General features: G+C 36.5%; 1 protein-coding gene across 3 annotated transcripts in view; it reads left to right on the plus strand.

Moving 5' to 3' along the window:
• The window catches only part of cep85l (centrosomal protein 85, like), an 87,404-nt gene that overhangs the window by 26,753 nt on the left and 43,623 nt on the right, over nucleotides 1–17,028 (plus strand). For all 3 annotated transcript variants that reach the window (XM_055187147.2, XM_055187146.2, XM_055187148.2), the window contains exon 3: nucleotides 15,045–15,760. In XM_055187147.2, coding sequence (XP_055043122.2) covers nucleotides 15,045–15,760 — 716 coding nt within the window. The remainder of the gene's footprint in view (nucleotides 1–15,044; nucleotides 15,761–17,028) is intronic.

A 17,028-nucleotide genomic window follows, 5' to 3' on the forward strand; every position in this document is an offset into this window, starting at 1 on the left:
AAAGGGTAGTCAAGTGCCTGCAACCCCTAGTGCAAGTGCACCCCTAATAGTAACCAATATGTCCGTTTTACTATATTATGTATTTATGTAAGGTTGGAGCGCTGCATTGACCAGTCATTATATTTTATCATAAACATTACATTTTAGAAGTAGCCTATAGAACAAGAAAAATAGAACAAGAAAAATAAGCCATTCACTGAAACAAAGTATAGGTTGGAAAATGCATTCTTGAATTAAAATAGTTTTCTTTAGTGTAATTAAAAAAGACCTAAATAAAGTGGGTACTGAATGAGGTCAGTAAGCCTCTCTCATCCAAACACCAGACTGATTTATTCTTATCCTGTTGGGCCATTTAAACCAAGCTGTTCCATATGTCTTCTGCCACTGCTTAGCTGTAAATGGATCTTGTGCACACGCCTTCCTTTATGTGGACCTTCTTTCATCTATTTGGGAGTCAGATGTAAGCCATTACTTGTGTGTTGATGGCCCTTTTGTGCTGAATGTGAACCTGGATGTTGTGTGTTGGGTCTCTTTTATTGTGGCCCCTGAGGACAGGAAAGTCTGTCATCGGGTTCCAGCTGTGTAGTTTTTGAGTGTGAGGTGCGAAGTGATGTTACTGTCTCCACCTGTCAAATGTGTGTTTTGTTTTGTAGTAGTCAAAGCAAAAAATTGCATGATAATTATGTTTACTTTCTGGACATCTGTATAACTAGGCAAGTTTAGTAATTATTTATTTCATATATTTACATGAATCATATTTATAATAGGGCTGCATGATATTGAACAGAAATGCGATGTGTGTTAACTTGCTAAATGTGATACGGTAATGCTGTTAAATTTACCAAAAATCTATTTGAAAACTGAAAAGGCATCATGCAACGTAAATCATTAGGTTCATTAGGTTTAGCTTTTTTGGGTTTGGTGGGAGAAAGAATCACTTTCTGGACAATCTGTTTACTTTTCTATCTAAAAAGTATTTTTAAATCATTCAGTTGGCAAATCATGTCCGTATTGCGATATGTCTTTTTTCCCCCTGCTGTTGCAATATATTGTTGTCCCTAATTTGTGATATGTATATTTTGTTTAAAACACATGTAATGTACATTATAATATGTACTGCTTATATATTCTAGTATACAGTATTTACCATTTTATCCAGATGTATATGCAACTGTCTTCCATATGAATTTAAATATAATAAAAAATTATATCCTAAGAAAAAAAAGTTCAGATACTAAAGCCACTAAAATCCACCTCCATCAAAAAATTAGATGTGAAATAATTGTAACCGAAATGCTCTTGATGCATACTCTACTTTCCTCAAATACTTTTATGTCAAATCTGCTTAATCCCACCCTCAGACCATTCAGAAATATAGTTTTAATAAAAGTCTAATAAAAAATGCTAATTGACAAAAGCATCATGCCTCTTCATGAACTCTTCATATTCACAATTGTGTCTTTGCAGATGTTTTAATCCAATACGACTAACTGCATTTAAGTTTTTAATTGTTATTAGTTTATCCATTCAACTAGACTCAAATCAATACTCTACTGTTTGATCTTAACATACAGCGGGGAAAATAAGTATTTGACACATTAGCATTTTTATCAGTAAGGGGATTTCTAAGTGGGCAAATGACACAAAATTTCCACCAGATGTACACTAACAAGCCAAATACTGAATTCATACAAAGAAATCAGAACATTTAAAGGTAGGGTAACACATTTTGAAAAATGCTAACGGTAGCCGCCTAGCAATGAAATTCCGATCCCACCCTCAAGTCAAATCGCCATCCAAAGTCACGCCCCTTTAAAACACATGAACACGCACAGATCAGACGGTCATGTCTCATTCACCAGTGAGAAAACTTTGCAGTACAAAGTGAATAACACTTCCAAAATAACCAACATAAACAACTGGTTTACATCAGAATTAGTTTAAGCACATGTTCGATTGTGTAGACGTAGTAACTATATCGTTATGCTAATCCGTAAACGAACACAAATTTCATAAGCAACACAACGTTTCATCAAAGTAGAATATCTGAATCCATCTCAATACAAACATATCGCGTACCTACCTTACCAAAATAAACAGTGCAACGACCCTTTCAGACTCTTAGCCTCCTGTAGCTGTTTGCATCTCGTGGTAAAGCAGTAAAGTTACCGATGTTAATTTGGGTTTTTGCTCTTTGCTGATCCAGGCAGTTTTTGCTGATGTTGTTATAAAAGATGCCTTTAGTTTTGTGGCTCCAGTGTAGGTTGTCATTTCAGCAGAAAAGTTTGCTGTTCTCGCTGTTTACAGGCAGGAGGTGAGCGCACGTGAACGCGCCGATGACGTATGGTGTCTGCGTGGACTCGCTGCGCGGTGGGAATTCAAATTACGCTTACGTATGAGGGACGAAAAAGGAAACGTCCATTTGGACCGAAATCTATGATTTGTTGAACATTTTTTGGTCCTACGCCTTTCACAGATGACATAAATTTCTACAAATACATTTAAACAACTTAACACAGTGATTGCTATCAGGATGAGAGGAGACTTTTAACCAGCATAACTAAAAATGTTTCAGGATCAAATCTGTTACCCTACCTTTAAGTATACAAGTTGAGTCATAATAAATAATGTTAAATGACAAAGGGAATAAGTATTGAACACACTTTATTTAATACTTTATAGAAAAGCCTTTGTAGGTTATTAATGGCCTATAAATACTTATATATTATTTAGCTAGAGGTGGCATATTATTTATTAACACTTAACTGCCTCTTTTATGTAATTGAATGTTCAAAATCACAAAAATTAACTTTTTTATTCATTATTATGTAGAAAAGACATTTATTTCATGAAAATAACTTGGCCTCACAACCCTTGAATGAAACGAGACACACTGCAAAGGGAGAGAGGGGGGATGAAATAACATGTATGATAAATAAGAACCAAGTACATGTTAGTACTGCATTACATCATTTATCTTACTGGATAGTGGAATCATTCATCCTTCATCTCAATGGATGGAGATAACCTAATTATAGAGTGAAAAGAGACAGGATGCAGACAGTCAATGGAGCCATACTGGATGGATATTGATCAATATTCATGAAGTCATGGCGCTGCCATTGCTTGGAAGGAAAGCTCATGATGATGGGATGGAAAATCACACAGGAAGTTATTGGAACATAAATGCTTTAGAGAGGAAAATATCGATTGTTTCTTTACAGAAATAGTAAACCGGAGATATTAAAAGTGTGTGTGATCAACACGTGCCGTTTTATGAATGTATACAAGTCACGTGACTTTACCACACATCACTTACAGCCCACGTGATTGGCTGGAAGAAACAGGAAGTGGAAGCAAGTGGCCATGAACACAGATCACAGATCGTTTCAAATCCGGTGCTGCCAACAGAAAGCTTTCACCAGATATTATAGACATTGTGTTCATAGGCTCTTGAAAGTGCATTTAGTGTCTAGTTTTGTTTAGATGTAACCTTAGGAGTGCTGTCCTTTAGCTCTAAGCTAACCATTAAGTTATTATATAAATATGCTGTTATATGATAATTTCATATACATTATGGGCTTTCTTTGTTTCAGTCCATCAATGGCATCACTTGATGGTACACACCTCTGTATGGCTTGTATGAATCAATCCCTGGTGTTAGTATTTTAAGTTGGTGAGCAATGTTCCTTTACCTTAGCAACCTGAAAGTTAACGCATCACGAATGAACATCAGCCATGATACCCAGTTTTATCAAAATCAAATGGATTAATTTACTTTGTTTTAAAGAATCTTAAGATTGCATTTCTGTAAATGATCTTTAAAAAAAGCGCTGTACAAATAAATTAGGACTAAAGAAACAGCATTTTTAGCAGTAGGGCACTGCATAGAGGAACGTTGTTGATTAGCCTAACGCACTGTTGTGTTGGTTTGTTGCTGTCTTTCTCTTTTCATAACAAGAGCTTAAGTCCCATGTAAGCATTCTAGGTCCCCTTGAGTACACACAAATACACACAAACACACACGTACTTTACACATCTTACAGTGCCTCAGCATTTCTTTTCCCCGGGCTGATAATTAACTTCTCCAGTTTAAAAACACTGCATCATGTCTCATTAAAGCGCTGCTGAATCGCGTTTTTTCAGCTTAGATTTTCAACCCCGGGTTTACTCCATTGTGAGCATCTTTTGAACACTAACATTAACTGTAATGACAGGAGGAGATGACACACACATCAGCAAAATATACCACACACCATCTGTCTGTCTGTTCTTAAACTTCAGCCCTGTTACTAAGAACATGATATGACAAGCCTGGTTGGACATCCCAGGTGAAAAAGTAGTACACTTCCATAGTGTACTTAAAGTGCTTTATTTTCGCACACTAATTTTGTACTTAATATACTAAAAATCCATCTTTAGTACTTCTTAAGATGTTTTTAAGATCATCTAAGTGTACTTCACTGTGCTATTTTGAGACACCATAAATATAAACTAAAATGTGCTAAAAATGTATTTAAAAAATGTATTTAGATACCACTTGTAGTGGACTTGAACCCATCGTTGTATGAAAGTTGAGTTCAAGTTTGATACAGGTGTTAACTAAATACATTTTTTAATACAGAGATAGTATGTTAAAAATGCATTTTGGTTCATATTTATGGTGTCTCGGGGTGGCACCGTGAAGTGCACTTGGATGATCTTGGGAACATCTTGGGAAGTACTGAAGATGAATTTTTAGTATATTAAGTACAAAATTAGTGTGCGAAAATAAAGCACTTTAAGTACACTATGGAAGTGTACTACTTTTTCACCTGGGATATAAGCATGCATGCATGTATCCAGAACATGGGATTTGTATGTTGCAACTATGGGTGGGAATCGTTTGGACCCTCATGATTCGATTCTTATGGTCCCGATTTGATTCAGAATCGATTCTCGACATACTCATTAGCATATTTGTGATGTCATCACGTTGCATTTGCACTTAAAGTCAGACTATTGTTGGCACTTTTGCTACTAGTCTCTTAACTGTCTATACTGTATTTTAATGCAACTAAGTGCTCAATAAAGCCATTCTCATTGACATGTGGTCACAATAAAACAAGTAAAAAATTTTAATTAAACACGACTCATTATTTCTACTTGTTAATCTTTATACATCTACGTTAAAGAGCAGTGGTTTTGGCAGTATTACTGCACTTTAAAAACTATTTTGGTCAATTCAACACATAATTTTATGTTACTTTAGCTTAAAAAATTAAGTTAAACTTGAATTTTTAAATTATGTCAACTTTTTTAAGCCAAATCTTAAAATAGTAGGTTGAATAGACTTGCAAAACCAAGTTGTTTTAACTTCGTGCTGAATGTTTTTTTTTACATGGTGTATTTGTCTAATGCAGCGCATCCAGCGATGCAATATGTGCATATTTTTACAGAAGTATGTTGATGTTCCTGTGTCTAGACCGTCAGTAGCTGCGTTTCCGTTACCCTTCAAATTGCGCAAATTGACATTGCGAATTAAAAATGCGGCCAATGGAAACACGTAAAATATTTTCAATTTGCAATGTCAATTTGCGCAATTTAACTTTTTCCCCGGCAGCGTTTTTTTTTATTTGCCAGCCAGCGCTAGCATTTTTCATGATTTTCACAAAAGTTTAATGCCTTCCAGAAAATGTTCCTCTTTAAATATATAAACATACAATATATTAAATGAAAGAACAGACCCCTTGCTTTAAAAAAAAACTTTCATTCTACCTTCACTTGTTCTCTTTTATCACCTCTCAAATATGGGTAGGTTTCTTAAAAAACACAAAATTTTGAGCAAAAAGCTGCGATAATTAAATTTTTTTGAAGATTTTTTCATAGAGATCAGATGCAGAGTGATCCTCAAAACATACACGGTCATACAGCTGTTTGCCCTAGGGCGATACTTCAAGGTTTCGGAAGATTGCCACCTAGTGGATAATAGTGGTATTACAGATTTCCGTAAATACTCGTCATTTGCCGGGAAGCGTTTTCTCTTAATTGACGAGTTAACTTGTCAATGGCGGGGAAAGAGTTGAAGGATAATAGAAACGCAGCAATGACATGTTTTGGGAACCGCTATTTCCACGCATTTATTGACAAGTCAGTATTTTGGTTCCGATAAAGTCACGTTATTATTTTGTAAACTACTTTTTTTACATTTGCTAATCAATTCAGATTCGTCCACATCTGCATCACGATGCATCTAAGAATCGTATCTTTTCCCCACCCCTAGTATTCTTCTGTATAACTCAGTGCTATAGGATTGCATTAGCAGCAGCACCAAAGTTCATAGGTTTGAACCCAGGGAACATGCATGCTGATATTTTTTTTATACCTCGTTATGCATATAGTCGTTTTAGATAAAAGCGTCTGCCAAATGTGTAAATGTCAATGTTCCAGAAACACTTTTATAGTTTTTCTTTGAGTTGTTCAGCAGAAGTGGATGAGTTGAAGATTTAAAGTCACACTGCTGCATTTGCGGTTGTAATTTTTTTTAATGTTGAAAGACTTGCTCAAACATGACATCTGGTATGTAAATCGAGTCTTTTTAAACTGAATAGTTCACCCAAAAATGACAATCATTTAATCAACTGTTTGACACACAAAAGCTGCTCTTCCCTATCTTTTCTTTGTAGCTGAGCGTGTTGCATTGCGCATGCATTATGAAGATATTCAAATACAGTGCTTGAGTTATATGGCCCACTTTTGAACCTTTTATTGGACTTTGTCATTTCAGAACAAGACTGTACCTGTCCAATCACGTTCATTGTATGTAAAAGAATAGGCAGGAACTTTACCTCTGGTGTTCATACACTGTTTTGTTTCGACAACAGTATGAGTAAACTATGGTAAACGTTTTATCTTTTGATCCATGTGATGGAAACACATGGGTTTCATCTCACTGTTTGAAACAAAAATAAGAAATGTCAATAATGGTTTCCTATATAGCCAGGAAGACCTGGATTTAAAACCTGTGAAGGCTGTTTGTCCTAAAGTGTTTATCCAGGGCCATTCCTATATAAGTTGCAAGTCTTACACAACAGTGTTAGACTGGAAGGACAGTTTATGTCAGGATTTGGCCGTGTTAGATCACCTGACAGAGAGCCATTTCTGCATTGGTCTGCTCAGGTTTCAGGGAGCCTGACCGTGACCCTGCTCTCATAGTTGTTACATCAACTTCTCATCGTGTCACTGTGGAATTTTTGGAAGCTGATGATGTAACATCAAGCTGGAAATACAGACTGCTGACGGATCTGGAGTGTCATGATGAGTTTTCCAGAGTCCGTCTCCTCCAAAGAACATGCATAAATCATTCTTATATGAAATTACTGCAATTAAAAACTTTACAGTAATTTGTAGGATTTACTCGTTTACCATTGGCTTAGGATGGGATAGCATGTGATTTAAACAACCAATAGAATACAGTATGTCCATACCATACCAATGCAGCCATAGTGTTGTGCCCTTATATGCATGTAAAAACCATGATCCACATTAGACATTTACTCTGCCTGATTCCTACTTAAAAATAATACCCATCAAGTTCTTCTTTTATTTGACATGTGTTGGCCCCAGGCCTTCATGAGAATGGATGATCAGGGTCCTGGAGGTCCATGTTGGTCCCTAGCAACCGTCTTTTTGGCGCCAGGGTCATAATGATGGGCAGAGCAGTGAAACCTAAGAGCGGTTGCTAAATATGTACTAACCTGGCGAGACCACCAGGGTTACGAGCAGGGGGTATACACTTATCCAAATGACATCGGAGCATGTTTTGATACACAACGTACGATGAACTCACACGTACACTCATCCAGGATCATGTGCCTTATTGCTCAATGATACCTAGAGGCTTGTTATTGAGCAAGCGGTCTAGATGTTTCTGCTTTATAAAATAGTTACAACTTGCGGTTTCAAGTTCACCTGGTTTACTCAGACAAGGTGTTCTTGCTTTTAAAAAAGCTAATAAGTGGTCTTAAGATGATCAGGGATCTGTTACCCCTAGCAGGTCCTTGCCCTGCTAAAACCAGCCTGAGCTGGTTGGCTGGTTTTAGCTGATCTCCCAGCCTGGTTTTAATGGCTAAATCTGGTTTAGCATACCAGTTTTAGAGGGGTTTTGTTCCATTTTTTTGTGGGTCAAGCTGGTTTTAACAGGTCAGGACCGGCTTAAATCAGCTCAGGCTTGCTTTAGTTGTATTTTGCAGTGTGGTGGTACTGCAGTGTGTCCCAAATTCTTGTGTGATATCCAAAAATGTTTGATAAGACCATAAAGTTTCCTCATTTATATCTAGATATTTTCAATAAGAACTATGTAAACTAACCATATGTTAAATTATGTAAATGATGTAATAATTGAGCATGTGACCCATCTCTATCTGAGTTGAATCACAATATATGGAAAATACATTATGTGGAAGAATTCTGGGAAAACACGCTGATCTCATTCACGTTGATCTTTACCGCTCATAGCTGCTTTTATCCTGTTATGTAACTGATCTTTAACTTTCACTGAATAGCAGGTGCTTTTCCCCGTTGCTAAATAAAAACAAACACGAGTGTTCCCGCTCTGACCAGCTGTCACAGGTCGATCAGCACACAGGGAAGAGCGGCTGCAATAACAGACACGTACACGTCGTAGATGTTTTCTGACGGTGTCCTTACGGATGCTAATGGTAGGGGCCGCTAGCAGTCATTACCGTGACAGTTTTGGTGCAAACAGTTTGTTGTGCTGAGGTGACACAAAAGGTATTGGTAACACACTGTGAGTTCTTGTGTGTGTTTGTGGCACTTCACACTGCAATGTCAGGAGTCTTTAGCTCAGTTAGCGTAGTCAAATAAGCTGAGCAGGCACAGCTGATCTATAGCCTTAACAATTATTCATTGCTGTCTTTGTGTGTATTATTTCTATGGAAAATGGCCCATTCACACCAAGAATATTCACTATAAAGACAAACTTAAAGAGACACTCAACTTTTTTAAAAAAAATAGGCTAATTTTTCAGCTCCCCTAGAGTGAAAGATAGGAATTTTATTATTTTGGAATCCAATCAGCTGATCTCCAGGTCTGGCGGTACCACTTTTAGCTTAGCTTAGCTTAGCATAATCAATTGAATCTGATTAGACCATTAGCATCGCGCTAAAAAATAACCAAAGAGTTTTGATATTTTTCCTATTTAAAACGACTCTTCTGTAGTAACATCGTGTACTAAAACTGACGGAAAATTAAAAGTTGCGATTTTCTTGGCCAATATGGCTAGGAACTATTTTCTCATTTCTGCGTAATAATCAAGGACTTTGCTGCGTACCATTGCTGCAGGAGGTGTAAAGATTTTACTATCGAAAGTATTCAAGGGGACTATTTTCGGACGCTGCGTAATACCATTGCTGTTGTAGCCATGGTAAGGCAGCAAAGTCCTTGATTATTACGTCAGAATTAGAGTACAGTTTCTAGCCATATCGGACTAGAAAATGGCAACTTTTAATTTTCCGTCTGTCTTAGTACACAATGTAACTACAGAAGAACAAGTTTTAAAAAGGAAAAATACTGAAACTCTATTTTTGAGCGTGATGCTAATTTTTAACGAATGCAGACCTTCCGCTAGGGAAACCCGATTACTTTCGGTTGTAAGATAAGACAAGACATACAGAGGTATGAACACATTATTTGGTTTAATCATTTATAATGTCATTCAAATACATATTTATGTTAAATACTTGTGTAACATTAAACTATACCTGTTTTGGAGCACCCGGGTTACCGTGTGTTATTAGTTTTGAGCGGATGTTATCTGGGAATAACCAACCTGCTGATGTCGCGACTGGCCAATCAGAATCAAGCTTTTCATTATTGTCGTGGTGTGGACATTATTTTCTAAAATTTAGAAAAAAAAAATTTACTTTCTTTATAGTTAAGAGTTATCATCTTTGGTGTGAATGGTCCTTAAGTGTGTATATGTTTTCTCAGTGGTATTAAAAAGCAGTTTTTCTGTCTATTATCTATCTGTCTGTGTCTTTATCTACAAGTATGTACTTTTATGTCTTAATGTTTCAATTTATTCTCTTACCTATCCAAACGTGTTTATGCCATATATCACACATAAAATTATGTAGAAAAGTCCTGGCTGTTAAGTAAAAAGCGTTTGATGATTTATAAATGGCTTGATCCCAGTAGGAGTACTGAGCTTTGTAGATATTCAGTGACCCACATTTCAGCATCTCGCACACAACCACGCAGCATAAATCACAGAGAATCTGACAGAAACCCAAATCAAAAAGTGTACTGTGCTTGTTCATTGATCTGCACAAACAGAGATTTGAATCACTGATCAGCCCAACATGATGTTTCCTGATCTCCACTTGCAAAAACTGCAACACCAAACTATTTTTTATCTATGATCTGACCCATTACAGTTTATATTGTGATGATTGATTCTTTCAGACTGATACTGACTGGGTTGTCACAGTTATTCAGCAGTAACATACAGCAGACGCTCATCCGTGCATTTGGGGATTGTCGGACTGGATCACCCGTAGCCCCGGGCTCCAGCAGTCCCGGTTTCCTCCGCCTCTCTCTCCTCCACCCCAGTGTGAATCAGAACCAGATGAGGTTATTCTAAGCATCCTAATCTAACCTCTCAGGAATGGCCCATCCAGCTTATTGTACTGCATGGCACAGAAAATATTAGGAGTTTCAGAGACTATACAAGGAGAGAGTGAACATGTTTTATACTTTTTTATGTTGAACACTGCAGGGCGAAATTCTGTAATCATTATGTGTCGTCTGTGCATTGAAAACATTTTGGATCTGTTCCTGTAGTCATTCGGTGCATCCCTAAAAGATATACCTTAAACACACCTTAAGTTGCATCAGATGAAAGTGGCTTCACTTTAAAGGACTGTCAGTATCAGTGTGTATTGTCCAGGTAAAGAGATTAATAAATCATAAATATAAACAGTTAGTCTTGTGTTTGTGGTTCAGACTTTTGCAGCACTCACTTGAAGTTAAATGATATGTTACAGAGCTTGCAAAATCGCTAGCTCGACATCCCAGGGCTGTTGTGAATTTATGTCGGGCTACCAAATTGTATCTCAGTTTTTTTTTTATGTTTTTGCATTTTGCTCTCAAATTTAGTTAGGTGATATATTGTATATAATTCGGGCAGCGGGTATTAAAATCGCGTTTGAATGTGCACTCGCGTTTACATGTACTTTCACGTTACATTTGCGAACTGTACAAGGAGCGGCAGTAATGATTTGTCATTGATGTTCTGAACCTGTTGCACTCAATTTCTACCGGCGTCGTCTTGTCAGTCATTACTATGCTCACGTAAAAGTGAAACTGTCAGGAAATGAAGTGAAAGCATAATTAACCACATTATTTCTTTAGTGTGCACGACTGATATGCGCGCTCCTCTGCACGCACTTCTCCCGGTTCTGCTGTTCACAAGTATTTGTCATTTCGTTTTACCTCAGAGACAACATTGTTTTAGCTTTTCTTTATTTTCTTTCTTCATTTAGTAACATAATCATATGAGAAGGAAAATATATTTGAGTGATTTTCGATTAACTTGACATCTATGTGAGGAGAATATGATGTTAAAAGCTTTTGATTGTTGTGAAAACGGATAAGTTAGGCGAATAAACTGCAGTGGTAAGATCTGTTAAACTAAAGTGAATGAATTTTTCTATTTTTGCAAGTGGATAGTGTGCGGGATCTCTCTATTTTTCTATGTGTCTTCATTTAGTAACTTAAAAGAACTAAATATTTTTAGTGATTTCCATCAATACGATCAATTTTTTGATTGTTGTAAATTTTAATAATGTATAGGCGACTAGACTGCTGTGGTATCTGTTAACGTAAAGGGAATTAAATGATTATTCCTTTTCAATAAATCTGTTTTATGTTTTCTATATTGTGTTGAAGTCACTGATTATTTATATATATTTGATTAAATACAATGTTATCTAAATACAATGTGTAATTTGTTGAGGTGTTTCATTAAAACATCAGGGGAATGATAAACTAACCTAAAATTAATGTTATATTTTCTTAAAGAAAACTTTCATGGATAACCAAAAACAAACCTTGGAAAATTACATTCTGGAAACCAAAAACTAACATTAGAGGATGAGCAGGAACATTTGGCTTGCATGGAAATCCAGAATTTATCAATATTCTACATTAAATGTATTTTTTATTTGGGCTACTTATATTTATTTTGGGCTACCAAAAATCGAAGAGTACCTGCCCGAAGGGCTACCAGGGATTTGAACATTTTTGTGAGCCCTGATGTTGTGTTTATGTCACACTGAAAGCTGAAGTGAAAGTAGTCTGACTCCACCTGGAAAACCAGGTAATTCCCTATGTTGTGTTTAACCGGTTCAGTTGGGATGTGACAGTACTCCTCATGTCTAGCTGGTTGTCTGTCATGTCAACACATATGCATTGTGAAGATCTCAGAAAAGCTGAAAAAAATGGTGTTTAGTTGAAAATAATGAATTCAATTTTGTAGAAAAAAATGATTCATTGAATTTAATCAATTTTTTTAAGGTAAGCGGTTGCAATAAATTTATTTAAGCTACATTTAAACAAAAGTTTTATATTTTATTTTAGGTTACTAATCTTTTTTGTTTAAATGTAGCTTAAATAAATTGATTGCAAGCGCTTACCTTAAAAAAATTGATTAAATTCAATGAATCATTTTTTTCAGTGTAGTAGATCTTATATTTAATATACCTGTATATAAAGACTAAAGCCAGTCATATGTAATATGACTGTGAAGTATAGGACATTTTTGAATGCAAGCAGAAATGCTTGCATGCTCAAGTGAGTAGGCAGGGTGTGAAAAGAAAGCTGGGAACAAAAAGGACATTTTGTGAAGAACAGAAGGATACAAAGAAAAAGAAATTGTCAACAAATGACAATTTTTTCATATAATGCCCAAATTAGAAACAAACCAAGTCTTATTCAGAAAGGATGAATGGATCAGCCTGCCTCATTACACAGACACTAAACCCCTCTCATATTATCTGTCTTAACACTATAGATATACAATATTTCAGATTGCCTTAGGGATGACATATTTTTGTAGGCCAACCCGGATGTTAGGGGGACACTGGTTCCCTCTCCAAAAGCCCATAATGTTTTCACATAGACTTTTGGACTTTTAGTTTAATCTTATTAACCCAATAAAGTTTGAAGGAGCTGTGGAAAGCTCAGTGGAGATGTGATGTCGAGGGACAGCTGGTGTAGTTTGCTTGTAGCCGAAGGTTAGCGTTTAATTTCAAGTAAAGTCTTCAAAATTCATAAAAGTTGTGTTCATCTGTGAAGATTATCTTGGACAAAACATTTTAAAACATGTTTCCTGATATCTTCAGGCGTGATGACATTTAAAGGGGACATTTTTAAGATGTCAAATAAATATTTGGTGTCCCCAGAGTATGTATGTGAAGTTTTAGCTTAAAATACCATTTAGATAATTTATTATAACATGTTGCCACATGTTGAGCAAAATGTGCTGTTTTGGGTGTGTCCTTTTAAATGCAAATGAGCTGATCTCTGCACTAAATAGCAATGCCGTGGTTGGATAGTGCAGATTAAGAGCCAGTACTATCCCCTTCTGACATCACAAGGGGTGTCAAATTTCAATGACTTATTTTTTCACATGCTTGCAGAGAATGGTTTACCAAAACTAAGTTACTGGGTTGATCTTTTTCACATTTTCTAGTTTGATAAAAGCACTTGGGACCCAATTATAGCCCTTAAAATAGTAAAATTTTCATGAAATGTCCCCTTTAAAGTCCCAGACAAAGTCTGTAGTCCCATGTATCAACTAGATATAGCAACCACCCTTTTAAAGACATGTAAAAGCTTTTAAAAAGTTATAAGAGGAGGTAATACTGCTGTGTTTTATGTTGCAGAATAAACGCAAAAATATTTGGTGCTTATGTTAACCCAAGATCTTATTTAAGGGTTTAACCAAAACCCTTTGACTTCAGGACCAAATGCTAACTCGCTTCTGGGTTTTGCCTACAAAAATACTTCATCACGGCACTCTTATTTATATTACAAGCAGTTATACCTTGAAATAATCCTAATTTCAAGAGGTGTATTTAAAAGTGATTTCTGTGTGTTATTTTACCAAATGATTCAGAGTCAGTGTGAGTTTAGTCAGTCTTTATCATGACGTGTTGCCTGGCAGCGTTGAGGTCTCTGGAAAGGATGAAAGTGAAGTTATTTGATCCCGGGGAAATCTTGTGGGATGTCTGCCTGTATTAGGTCATCTCTATCCATCTCTCCATCCACCATTTCTGTGTCTCCGGGTAAAGACTAAAATAAAACATTAAGTGCTTCATTTTGTCTTATTAGCAATTTTTTATACGTGATCCTTTCATAAACCTTGTTTAACCCCTATTTCACAATGTTGCTTTAAGGGAAACAAGCCCATTTTCTTTCCTTTGCAAGTACACAATGCATATAAGATGACAATAAATGTGTTACTAATGGATACATATTTAGCCTATAGCCGTTTGATGGACTAAATAACCAATATTAACGATGAATGAATGCACATTTTTGCACTGTAAACCTCACAAAAAGCTATTTATATCCATTAACATATGTATGTGTTAGTTAGTAAACATTTAAAACCTTTACAGACATATACATTGTATGTGTGTTATTGATATTTAAATTTGTTTGTTGCCATGATCCAATCTTATGTATATATATATATATATTGAATACTGTTACTTTTGTATGGTGTTTATATTTTATTTATTCTTTATTAACCATTATTAACAAGTAAAGTTTTAGTATTTAACTAAAATATAAGAAAAATAAAAAAAGCTTGTAGCCAATATAGCAAATCAGTAACGTCCGGTAAGTGTTTATGTTTAAATCGAAGATCTATTTTCTTGTATGACCAGCTGTTAAGAGAAGAACTGAAACTGTCCAGGGTGTGTGCTTGTTAGACCCAAATATGTCCAAATTTAAACTCTCATTCTCTTTCACTTCAGATCACTCCAGCTCCAGCGGCACGCTGTCCTTCCAGCCTCTGCGTGCTCAAGGTTCGATCCCAACGGCCCACGTCATGCCATCACCCTCCAGCTCCAAGCTCAGCACACCTTCTGCCCCCACAAGCCCCTGGAGCAGCTGCCAACTCCCTTCTCCCCTCGACACCCCCCTGGACATGAAAGACCCCCGGCCGGTCCGTCGGTGGTCCTCCCTCACTCGACTCACGGGCCAGGAAAAGGCCACCCCTTCCGGGAGGCCGCCGTGCCGCGTGGACCCGCACGGGTCATTGGATCGCGGCTTGCTGTACGGCTACCGTCAGGACCCGCTATATTCAGACAGCTTTCTCTCCCAGGGCCTACACAAGCTATCCACCAACTCAGACTTTTCAAATAAGTATGACCTGGGCAGCACTAACACCTTGGGTAAAACGGACTCATCCTGCTCTTCTCCGCTTAAGCCCAGCACGTTAGACCTCACCTACAGTGCCTTACCGGAGAGCAAGACCCCTACCGTCAGTTTGGTGGGGCCCGGGCAGAGAAGTCCATCACTCAGGCACCAAGCCGTGGGAGGGTCGCCCATCCAACCGGCCGTACGGACTCAGATGTGGTTGAGCGAGCAAATGGAGTACCGGCCGGGACCGGAGGGATGTGGGATCGGCACGTGGCAACAAGAACAGCAGCAGAGAGAGAGGTTACGGCAGGAAGCAGAGCTCCCACAGGTCAGTTTGGATATATTGTTTTTGATAGGGAAAAATATGCAGGGAATTGAAAGCTAATTGGGTGATTCTCACGAAATCAAGATTTAGAAGGTGTCCAGCATCAGAATTTTTTAAAAAGCCCTTGAAGCCAATTTTTTTGCACATATAAAATTACGGGTCTGAACTTACTAACCATTATTTCCTATATAATTATTTACATTTTTTAGATTATAATGATCAAAAATTATCATTACCGTAATATGATATTACATTAAATATATGCATTTACAAGCTCATGTTTCGGTAATGAGAACTAAAACGTTGTCAGAGTACTATGATAAACAAAATTTCAACTTTTATCTGGAAAGAAAAAATAAGAAATGCTTACCTGGTAGCCATCTTGAGTGTCACATTCAATTATGTCCCTTTCTAACTATTTTTTTTTAAATGTTAGTTCCTTGGGGGCTTAAACAAAGATTGAATATTGTTGCGGAGGATGAGAAAATTGGTCTTGGACACATTTATATTCCTTATTATTGTCTCTACATTTACCAATGATCACCAAACACCACATGTTTCTTTACTGTAAATGTTTATAGTATAACATGCATTGAAGCTTTTTATTTTTTAGAGTTTTTTATTATAAATATTTCCATGTCAAAGAACCCAAATCCAGTCATGGACACGTTGCAGTAATGAAAATTTTCCCTTTTATCTGGAAAAAATAACAAAATTGGTTTGTGTGATGCCAACTGAAATCATGTGCAAAATAGTGCATGAAGAGATGTTTGTAACTGTATGCTTATTATTTTGATAGCATTTACTTTTTTTTATCAAGATGTTTTATGACACCTCATAAGTCTAATTTCATGAGGATCAACCAATTGTGTTGTGTAATTGTGCCCATAAGGGAGAAGTTACAGAAGTGTGTTGTTTTGCTAAATCTGAAAGAAGGTTCACACTGCCCTCTAGTGGGGAAACAATGATACAATGAATTGAAATGCAAGTCTAATCTGACACAAAAAGCATCCGTTTATTAGTTCCCATTTGTAAACACACATTCACAATATTTCATCTTCACTTTAATAATATATTATTCACACATATATTTTCCAAAAAGAATAATAAACACTGTGATAAAAATGACATCTTGAATCATGTGATGGGAACAAAACAAATACTCAGACTTTCACTTTATGTGATATTGATTAGATGTAATGAAATAAGTCAAAAATCGAAGCAGTCTCAGTCTTTGTATATTTACAACACTTTGTGATTGTGAATAATAT

This window comes from Misgurnus anguillicaudatus, chromosome 18, assembly GCF_027580225.2.
Source record: "Misgurnus anguillicaudatus chromosome 18, ASM2758022v2, whole genome shotgun sequence".
NCBI classification, from domain to species: domain Eukaryota; kingdom Metazoa; phylum Chordata; class Actinopteri; order Cypriniformes; family Cobitidae; genus Misgurnus; species Misgurnus anguillicaudatus.